Raw genomic sequence first — 11,053 nt, 5'->3', positions numbered from 1 at the left:
CCCCCTCTTCCCCTTTTCTGCCTTCTAAGAAATGGAAGTGGGGCAGGCAAGGTCTGGGCCCTTTTCTTCCAGGGAATGATGACAGGGGATTGCACAATGAACCCGCCGTCTGGAGGCCTCGGCTATTTTCAGAATTAACACTGCAGCTGTTAACGGGAGCAAAATCATAATAATCACATTTAAGGTGTTGATGATGATCCTTCAACCCTCCAAGGTGGTTCTTCTCCTGCAGGAATTGAATCAACCTTCTCCAGCCAAAAAGCCTTATTTACAGATGGAAAATGAAGATAGTTGGAGATTCTCTCTTTACTTGCCATGAGTTCAGATTCCCAGGACTAGATGAATCGCACCCAGGGCTACAGGTGGGACCTGCAGATGGCCTGTCTAGACTTCTAATATCAACAGATGAAGCACCAGATGTTTAGGGGAGACCGGACGTTGTCTTGGCCTTCAAGAAGGGGAAGATCCAGCGAGGGACTGATCTTTTACTGATATCTGGAAAAGATTTCAAGCAGATGCTCGCAATCTCGGTGAGCATCTTGAAAAAACAGGTTGTGGTCTTCAGCAGAAGTCGACACAAGCTTCTAAGAACGAATCTCACCAGAGACACCTTATCTTGTCCCGGTCGCCTTATCTTGTGTTCAGATGGCTTTCAAGACACAGTGTGTGATCATCTGGAGATTAATCTTGCTTTTGGCGGAGAAGTCTTCGAAATACCTCATGACTTCCTGGTTGGGAAGGAACTTCAACACAAGTTCTTGGGGACCTGACAATCTTGCAATTCAATTGCAAAATGCAATTCAGAAGCGCGCTGGTCACATCGTGGCAATTCTGCAAATCGGCCCTGTGTCCGTCCACTTGCCACAGATGCTGAGTGGCCCGTTGGAGTCCCTTCTTGAGATTCCTCTCTTGGGAGAGACTTGCAAGACTGGTGCCATCTCCATAACTTCTCCATAAATGACTTAGAGGAGGGGATAGATGGGGAACTCATCAAATTTGCAGACAACACCAGGCTGGCAGGAGTAGCCAACGCTACAAAAGACAAGCTCAGGATCCCAAAGGATTTGAACAATGGGCCCTATCTAGTAAAATGAAATTCTGTGGTGGGAAAAGTAAGGTTTTACACTTAGGCAAGAAAAACCACATGCACAGGTACGGATTAGGTACAGAAACCTTGCACAATAGTAGCAACTGTGAGAGGGACCTCGGAGTCCTAGTGGACAATCCCTTAAATATGAGCCAGCCGTGTGCTGCAGCTGCCAAAAAGGCCAACACGGTGCTGGGCTGCATTAACAGAGGGAGAGAATCAAGATCACGTGAAGTGTTAATACCACTTTACAATGCCTTGGTAAGGCCACACTTGGAATACTGCATCCAGTTTTGGTCACCACGATGTAAAAAAGATGCTGAGACTCTAGAAAGAGTGCAGAGAAGAGCAACAAAGATGATTAGGGGACTGGAGGCTAAAGCATATAAGGAACGGTTGCTGGAATTGTCTAGTCTAACGTAGAGAAGGACAAGGGGGGACAGGATAGCAGTGTTCCAATATCTCAGGGGATGCCACAAAGAAGAGGGGATCAAAGTATTCTGAGGGGTCCCTGATGCTCTCTGAACCTGATTGTTTTCTTGCAGACGTTTCATGACCCAAACTGATGATGTTACCTAGTTTGGGTCATGAAACATTTTCCAAAAAAGCAACCTTGCTCAGAGAGCACCAGGGACACCCCCACCCTCATTTCAGCTACAAATATTTTCCTTTACTGGTTGACTTATTCTCCAGAGCATTTGAGGAACTGGATGGTGCCCTCCTAGGGGGTCTCCGTGGGATCCAACACAGGAGATCCCATGCAAATTGGAGCAGTCAAGAGATCCCCGGCTTCAGGAGAGAAGCAAAGAATCGGGGATCCTGATTTTACTGAGCGATAGGAGAGTCATACCCATAAAAGTGCTGGTGTCAGACATAGCAACAAAAGGCAGAACTTGCAAGTCAACACAGCGTGTAGTCAACAGTTGCCCAATTTGCTGACTTGCTGTGGTTTTCTACAAAATTTTCGATTTCTACAAGAAATTCCAAGAAACTACGCTTGGATTTTAGCAGTTGGCGACTAAGCAAATCAAAATAAAAGAATTATAACGGAATAACAAAGTTGGGAGCACTTTGGAGATCTTCTAGTCCAGCCCCCTGAGACAGATTCCCGATGGAGGAGCAGCTGTCACCTGAACTGGAGAAGATAATTGAGGAAACACCTGGTGTTACCTTGGGGAGTTACCAGGAGGAGAGGTGGGGGTGACACTTACATTTTGTTCTCACAGCCCACAATCTGTTTCCCCTGGGAAGGGGAGGGTGAATCTGAAGGGAGGGTGATGTAACGGTGTGTGGGAAAGACCTTGAGGGAGAGGGGTGGGACTGATGCTGCCTGTGGGACCATTAGATAAGAGAAGGGGTAGCCCTCCCCCCCCAGCTGCACAACAGGCAGAGAAAGAAACTCCGGAGGGATCATCCCTGACTTATCAGGCTGTAAAAAGAGACGGTGGGAGCTTTGTACTTTCAGACTTGCAAGATTCTCTTAACGAAGCCTTAGAACAGGGGTTCTCAACCTTGGCAACTTTAAGACTTGTGGACTTCAACTCCCAGAATTCCTCAGCCAGCTTTGCTGGCTGAGGAATTCTGGGAGTTGAAGTCCACAAGTCTTAAAGTTGCCAAGGTTGAGAACCCCTGCCTTAGAATAAAGCAGATTTAGCACATCTGGCCGTGTTTCCTGTCTGGTCTACCTGGGAAGGTGACAGGATGTGGAGAGGGAACCCCGATATACCAACAGCAGCTCGGTCTTGCTTCGATCCCACTTTCATCTATTCTCCCCGGTCTGGACCTTCCAGCCTTTGAGGACCAGGTAAGGACTTTGAGGGCGTCTCCTGCATAGCTTAGTTGTGATGGGGAGGGGGGGGAGATATAAACTCAAGATATTGCACCCCAAAGTAACAGATGACCTCCCCCTGCTGTTTCTTATATGTCTTAAAAAACAGGAGAAAGAGTACTACTCTTTCCAACACCCTACACGTCAAAGACCACTAGTCTCAACGTCTTTTTTGTAACGTGGTGACCAAAACTGGATGCAGCATTCCAGGTGTGTCCTTACTAAGGGTTTTTTGTGTGTGTCTTCAGACAACGCTGGCTCCCTCGGCTAAGAAACACAGTGGAGCAACACCCCCTTAAAGTTAAGCTATTTTCCAAGGCGCCTGAAGGCAGGACAAGAAGCAATGGGTGGAAACTAACCAAGGAGAGAAGCAACCTAGAACTAAGGAGAAACTTCCTGACAGTGAGAACAATTAACCAGTGGAACTACCTGCCTCCAGAAGCGGTGAATGCTCCAACACTGGAAGTTTTTAAGAAGAGACTGGACAGCCATCTGTCTGAAATGGTGTAGGGTTTCCTGCCTGAGCAGAGGGTTGGACTAGATGACCTCCAAGGTCCCTTCCAACTTTATTTATTATTATTATTATTATTATTATTATTATTATTATTATTATTATTATTATTATTATTATTATTATTATTATTACTGGACAGTGGAAAACTTTGCCTTTCTTTTTATAGCAATACAAAATGACTCAGAAAAAAAGCGTACAAAAATTATTTTATTAATATTGCTAATTCAGTTATTTACATTTTCAGGTGTGGGTTATTTGTTTTTAAACAGACGTCTTCTAGGAACAATTTCATTACTAAGAGAAAATAGAGACTCTCAAGATCCAGATTAAACTCTCTTCGTGAATCGCCCGGAGTCACCGAGGGTGAGTTGGGCGACCATATAGATTTTCTTAAATGAATAAACAGAGCTGGAGCTGGAGGCAAAGCCGAGGTCCTTCACAGGCCCAGATAAACGTTTTTTGTAGATGTTTTGTAGATGTTTTCATCCAACCGTTTTTTTCCAAGGAGAAGGTGTGAGAAGACAGCTCTCTCTGAAGTTCTCCCTCAAAACCGTGACTCTATTCTCACAAACGTGTGAATCTGAGCGGCTAAATCATTAGCTCCTCCAGCATCATTTCCTGAAGCCAGCAGGGAAAAAGTCTTCAGCCACTCAAAATATTGGAAATGATAGTTGAACTGGTTCGATTTGAGATCTCTGGACCCTCGGACCGCTTCTGGAGGAGTGAAGACACTCTGGAATTGAGCAAGGCCTTCCCTGAATTTATAGGACTGGAGGTCTCTTCACGTCCCGCTGAAGTCCCTGCTTGGGGCTTGGCTTTCACCTGCACAGGTGAGAACCGATAGCTGATAGCGCAGAGGAATGTACGTGTCCCTACGACGAGTTTACTTCTTTCTTACCCCAATAAAGAACCAAAAACCGAAGGTAGTTTATCCTTACCTTACCTTACCTTACCTTATCTTATCTTATCTTATCTTTGTGTCTCATCTCATCTCATCTCATCTCATCTCATCTCATCTCATCTCATCTCATCTCATCTCATCTCATCTCATCTCATCTCATCTATAATAATAATAATGATAAAGTTGGAAGGGACCTTGGAGGTCATCTAGTCCAACCCCCTGCTCAGGCAGGAAACCCTATACCATTTCGGACAAATGGCTGTCCAGTTTCTTCTTAAAAACTTCCAGTGTTGGCGCATTCACCGCCTCCAGAAGCGGGTCCTGGAGAGTCCACGGCACCGGCCCCCTGGATGTTGTCGCGGGTGGTGGTGGTGGTGGAAACTGTGGCGTTCACACCTCGCAGATGCAGTGACCGTTCTGCCCAGGCGGGGCCTCCTCCATGCCTTGCCCCACGGGGTCCTGAGGAGGGGGAGAGGCGGTCTCTGTCCAGACCAGCCTCTCGTTCATGGGGTCCTTTGGGGGGGGGAGAGAAAGGAGAAAGTGAACGGAAGCCAGCCGCCTCCCTCGGGGCTCCGGGAGCTTCTGCTCTCGTGCGTTTTTGGGGTTTACCTTTGGGGCGAACTCCTTCCGGAAGACGTGAGCTATGATTCCCGCGGCCAGCGCGTCACCCAGGACGTTGGTCATGGTGCGCAAGCGGTCCCTGGGGAGGGAAGTGCAGAGAAATCAGTGGGGGATTCCCTCCCTCGCAGGGGATCCCATCAGGCAGGGAACTGATCCCAAAGGGCCCCCTTCAGAAGGACTCCGTGAGGGAACATCTGGAGTTCCCACATCCACTCGGGATGTTCTCCCAGAGGCTCCGATGCTGGTTCCTGCCAGGCTGGGCATCAGCCGAGCTCAGGCCGAGGGGACTGTGAGGGACGGTCCAGAAACAATAAATAAATCAAGATGGCCCATAAAAACCAGCCAGAGCTCCATTCACACGCTCGTGGCTGCCATCTTGTGTTTTTTTAAACCAGAGCTTGTGGGCACCTTTGGCTCAGTCAGAAACCTCCCCCGTCCCCCCCCCCATTGCTTCCAAATCTACCCTGTATCCTTAACAGGGGCTTCTGCAAAACCATGCAAAACCCACACAAAGCACACAGACACACACAGACACACACACACACACAGAGAATCAAAGCAGGCAGCTCTGCAATGTTGGTTGCCGGCAAAGGAAGGGAAGCTGGTCAAGATGACTCCCTGTCCTTTTGGCCCAAAGACCCCCTCAAAGACCCCCCCCCACTGGGGAGGGCGCAGCAGGATGGAAGCAGATTTATTGAACGGTGTTCCCGCCTTTTGGGGGGGCAAACACAGAGATCTGTTTAAAGAGCAGATGTGTATCAATTAATCAAGATATTCTGTGGAGTTGGTGCTGAACGGTGGGGGGATGAATCCAGCCCCTTCTTGCAGGGTCCATCCTTGCTAGAAAAAGAGCATCTGTAGGAATTAAGCATTTGGGGGGCGGGGGGTGTATGCAAAGCTTTGGATCCGGACTTTGACGCACATGGTGGAAGCCAGCCAGAGACTTTTGTTAGGAGATGGGCAGCAAATAAATTCAATAAATAAGTAAGTAAGTAGATAAATAAATGCAGAGTGGGGGGAAAGAAAAAGAAAGAAAGAAAAAAATAAAAAAGAAAGAAAAAATAAAAAAGGAGAAAAGAGAAAGAAAGAAAGAAAGAAAGAAAGAAAGAAAGGAGAAAGTAGAAAAGAGGAAGGAAGGAAGGAAGAAAGAAAGGAAAAAGGAAAAAGGAAAAAAGAAAAAGGAGAAAAGAGAAAGAAAGAAAGAAAGAAAGAAAGAAAGAGAAGAAAGAAGGAAGGAAGGAAGGGAAGAAAGACAGAAAGAAAAAAGAAAGGAAGGAAGAAAGAAAGAAAAGAAAGTAATAAGAAAGAAGGAGAAAAGGAAGGAAGGAAGGAAGGAAGAAGAGTAGAAAGAAAGAAAAGGAGAAAGAGAAAGAAAGAAAGAAAGAAAGAAAGAAAAAAAGACAAAGAAAAAAAAGGAAGGAAGAAAGAAGAAAGAAAGAAAGGAATAAGAAAGGAGAAAGAGAAAAGGAAGGAAGGAAGGAAGGAAGAAGAGTAGAAAGAAAGAAAGAAAGAAAGAAAAAAAAGACAGAAAGAAAAAAGAAAGGAAGGAAGAAGAAAGAAAAGAAAGGAATAAGAAAGGAGAAAGAGAAAAGGAAGGAAGGAAGGAAGAAGAGTAGAAAGAAAGAGAGGAAGAAAGAAAGAAAGAAAGAAAAAGAAAAAGAAAGAAAAAAGAAAAATAAAGAAAGTTCTTGGTTCTTTTACTTGCAGACGTTTCATCGCCCAACAACTTGTGGACATCCCCAGTGTGGACTCTGCCACCCATTTACACTGATGACGTTACCTAGTTGGGTCACGGAACGCCTGTGAGCCGACGCCCGGCTCAGAGAGCGCGCACATCCCTTGTCCTTCCACCCGGGGGGGGGGTGTCTGTCCGAGAGGAGCAGCCGGAAGGGGAAGGGGGGGACACTCACAGGGCCCAGTCAATGGCGATGATCAGCGTGATGTCCTCAGTGGGGAGGCCGACGGAGGTGAGCACGATGACCATGGTGACCAGGCCCGACTGGGGGATCCCGGCGGCCCCGATGCTGGCGGCCGTGGCGGTGATGCTGTGGGGGGTAGAGAGAAAGCAGAGGGCAGCCGTGCCAGGGGGAGCCCCCCAGCACCCCTGCTCGGACCCCTGCCTCGAAGCCCAGCCAAGGAAAGCTCAGCCCTCGCCTAGGCCAGGGGTCTTCCAACTTGGCCCTTTGATGACTTGTGGACTTCAACTCCCAGAATTCCTCAGCCAGGCACGTGTGCCTGGCTGAGGAATTCTGGGAGTTGAAGTCCACAAGTCATCAAAGGGCCAAGTTGGAAGACCCCTGGCCTAGGCAGTCGGCCAAGCCACAGCTGACTGACGTGTCCGTAACACCATCACCCCAAAGATCCCTCCGCTGTTTCTGGTTAGCTCTGGGGGGGAGGGGTCTTCTCTCTTCTTCTCCCAGTTAAGCCTGCCAGCATCTTCACCCCTAACTAGTGTCCGTGGGGACCCCGATTTACATCGAATCACATTATCTGAACTCCTAAGCCTGGGTAACCAGACACAGTGGCCATCAGCGGTGTTTGCGGATGGGGTACAAATCGCCGAGGGGTGGCATTGCAGTAGAATCACCGCAGTTGTTAAGTTGGTAACATGGGTCTGATAGTGGGAGTAGAAAGACACCCCAGCTTAGCGTCCGTTTGGAGGAGGAGGAGGAAACATTTGAGGCCCAATCCTTAGGTCTGCATCTGCTGTTTCCCAAGGGAAGGCGGACAATCTGGAGAGATTCTTGTAATAGAGGCGATCAACAATAAAGAGATTTTCCATTCTTGGAGTTGTTCTCGTTGCTGGTTCCTGAGAGGTCCCCCCTCCACTTTAGCTCACAATGTCCAGCACGCAGTGGGAACCTGGCCACCTAATCCTCTTCACCTTGCCCCTTTACATGAAGCTGGAGGATCCTGGTTTGGACACAGCCACGATGACTGACCGCAGCTAAACATGGCGGCAACGTCTGAACTGCCAAAGGGTCGAGCTGGCTGCTGGACAGAGGAGAATCCGAGCCTTACCTGATGGTGATGAGCTGTCCCAGGTCGAGGTCGTACTCGTTCACCTGGGCGATGAAGATGGCGGCCACCGCCTCGTAGAGAGCCGTCCCGTCCATGTTGATCGTGGCTCCGACCGGGAGGATGAAGCGGACGATCCGTTTGTCGATCCGGTTGTTCTCCAGAAGACACCGCAGGGTGATGGGCAGCGTGGCTGAGCTGGGAGAGACGGGGGCTGCTTATTAGAGGAAGCCCACTCCCCCAGCACGGAGAGAGAGGGTGGGGGGGGGAGGCACACAACAGAAACAACCAGGGAGGAGAAGAGGCAGTGTCGTCAACACAACTGCGCAGGCAGAAGGCAGCTCGGAAAATCTCTGTGTGTATCCACCCTCCATCCTCAAGATACCAAACCCTGATGCTTCCTAGGATGTTCAGATGCCTTGAAGACATGGGAACGAATTGTGGGGAAGTCCCCTGGCATGAAGTGGAAAGCCAAAAGTTACACCCCTACACACACACACACACCTCACCCCCCCGCTTGAAACTCCTCTGCAAGAGCTTCAAGGGGTTTGGAAGGACCAATGTCTAGCTTAATGAAAAGAAGGACGAGGGGGGACATGATAGCGCGATTCCAATGTTTGAGGGGCTGCCACAAAGAAGAGGGGGAGGGGTCAACCTATCCTCCAAAGCACCTGCGGGCACAAGAAGCAGCGGATGGAAACCAATCAAGGAGAGAAGCAACCTGGAATATAAGGAGAAACTTTCTGACAGTGAGGACAATTAACCAGAAGAACAGAAGCTGCCTCCAGAAGTTGTCGGTGCTCCATCACTGGAGTCTTTTAAGAAGAGACTGGACAACCATTTGGAAAAACTGGGTAGAGCAGTGGTTCTCAACCTGTGGGTCGGGACCCCATTTGGGGTCGATCGACCATTTCATGGGGGTCGCCAAGCAAGGCTGTCCGCCATTTTTTTTGTCCGCCATTTTTTTCCCCCTTTTCCGGCGGGTGCCTTACCTCCCTTGGGCTGGGCCAGCTGGTGGTCGGCCTGCTCCGTCTCTGCCGCTTGCCAGCTACGCNTGCACAGGGATGCTGCTCAAATGAAGAAAGAATGGGGTTATTTCTTGGTTTTTGGCTTCCATCAAATAGGAATGGAATGGAATGGAATGGAATAGAATAGAATAGAATAGAAACACAGAGTAGAGTAGAGTAGAGTAGAGTAGAGTAGAGTAGAGTAGAGTAGAGTAGAGTAGAGTAGAGTAGAGTAGAGTAGAGTAGAGTAGAGTAGAATAATAATAATAATGATAAAGTTGGAAGGGACCTTGGAGGTCATCTAGTCCAACCCCCTGCTCAGGCAGGAAACCCTAGACCATTTCGGACAAATGGCTGTCCAGTTTCTTCTTAAAAACTTCCAGTGTTGGCGCATTCACCGCCTCCAGAAGCGGGTCCCGGAGAGTCCACGGCACCGGCCCCCTGGATGTTGTCGCGGGTGGTGGTGGTGGTGGAAACTGTGGCGTTCACACCTCGCAGATGCAGTGACCGTTCTGCCCAGGCGGGGCCTCCTCCATGCCTTGCCCCACGGGGTCCTGAGGAGGGGGAGAGGCGGTCTCTGTCCAGACCAGCCTCTCGTTCATGGGGTCCTTTGGGGGGGGAGAGAAAGGAGAAAGTGAACGGAAGCCAGCCGCCTCCCTCGGGGCTCCGGGAGCTTCTGCTCTCGTGCGTTTTTGGGGTTTACCTTTGGGGCGAACTCCTTCCGGAAGACGTGAGCTATGATTCCCGCGGCCAGCGCGTCACCCAGGACGTTGGTCATGGTGCGCAAGCGGTCCCTGGGGAGGGAAGTGCAGAGAAATCAGCGGGGGATCCCTCCCTCGCAGGGGATCCCAGCAGGCAGGGAACTGATCCCAAAGGGCCCCCTTCAGAAGGACTCCGTGAGGGAACATCTGGAGTTCCCACATCCACTCGGGATGTTCTCCCAGAGGCTCCGATGCTGGTTCCTGCCAGGCTGGGCATCAGCCGAGCTCAGGCCGAGGGGACTGTGAGGGACGGTCCAGAAACAATAAATAAATCAAGATGGCCCATAAAAACCAGCCAGAGCTCCATTCGCACGCTCGTGGCTGCCATCTTGTGTTTTTTTAAACCAGAGCTTGTGGGCACCTTTGGCTCAGTCAGAAACCTCCCCCGTCCCCCCCCATTGCTTCCAAATCTACCCTGTATCCTTAACAGGGGCTTCTGCAAAACCATGCAAAACCCACACAAAACACACAGAGACACACACACAGACACACACACAGAGAATCAAAGCAGGCAGCTCTGCAATGTTGGTTGCAGGCAAAGGAAGGGAAGCTGGCCAAGATGACTCCCTGTCCTTTTGGCCCAAAGACCCCCTCAAAGACGCCCCACTGGGGAGGGCGCAGCAGGATGGAAGCAGATTTATTGAACGGCGTTCCCGGGACCCCTTTTTTGGGGGCAAACGTGTTAAGAGCAGAGATGTGAGCTGTTTAAAGAGCAGATGTGTATCAATTAATCAAGATATTCTGTGGAGTTGGTGCTGAACGGGGGGGGGATGACTCCAGCCCCTTCTTGCAGGGTCCACCCTTGCTAGAAAAAGAGCATCTGTACGAATTAAGCATTTTTTTGGGGGGTGTATGCAAAGCTTTGGATCCAGACTTTGACGCACATGGTGGAAGCCACCCGGAGACCTTTGTTAGGAGATGGGCAGCAAATAAATTCAATAAATAAATAAGTACGTAAGTAGATAAATAAATGCAGAGTGGGGGGAAAGAAAGAAAAAAGAAAGAAAAAAAGAAAAAAGAAAGAAAAAAGAAAAAAGGAGAAAAGAGAAAGAAAGAAAGAAAGAAGAAAGGAGAAAGTAGAAAAGAGGAAGGAAGGAAGGAAGGAAGGAAGGAAGGAAGGAAGGAAGAAAAAAGGAAAAAGGAAAAAGGAGAAAAGAAAGGAAGGAATAGAGAGAAAAAGAAAGAAAGAAAGAAAGAAAAAGAAAAAAGAAGGAAGGAAGGGAAGAAAGACAGAAAGAAAAAAGAAAGGAAGGAAGAAAGAAAAAAAAGTAATAAGAAAGAAGGAGAAAAGGAAGGAAGGAAGGAAGGAAGAAGAG

General features: G+C 48.9%; 1 protein-coding gene across 1 annotated transcript in view; it reads right to left on the bottom strand.

The window, feature by feature from the left end:
- Window positions 1-4,720: 4,720 nt before the first annotated feature.
- Window positions 4,721-11,053, bottom strand: part of LOC107297367 (excitatory amino acid transporter 5-like) — a gene marked incomplete at its 5' end in the record, with an annotated part of 10,921 nt that continues 4,588 nt past the window's right edge. Inside the window, 3 exons of the mRNA XM_015826731.1 lie at window positions 4,721-4,843; window positions 4,940-5,030; window positions 6,862-6,996. Of these exons, the coding sequence (XP_015682217.1) occupies window positions 4,721-4,843; window positions 4,940-5,030; window positions 6,862-6,996 (349 nt within the window). The remainder of the gene's footprint in view (window positions 4,844-4,939; window positions 5,031-6,861; window positions 6,997-11,053) is intronic.

Source organism: Protobothrops mucrosquamatus, unplaced genomic scaffold (assembly GCF_001527695.2).
Source record: "Protobothrops mucrosquamatus isolate PMUCROS unplaced genomic scaffold, P.Mucros_1.0 scaffold3262, whole genome shotgun sequence".
NCBI lineage: Eukaryota > Metazoa > Chordata > Lepidosauria > Squamata > Viperidae > Protobothrops > Protobothrops mucrosquamatus.
The sequence above is the reverse complement of the archived record's forward strand: the minus strand, read 5'-3'. Positions and strand labels throughout refer to the sequence as shown.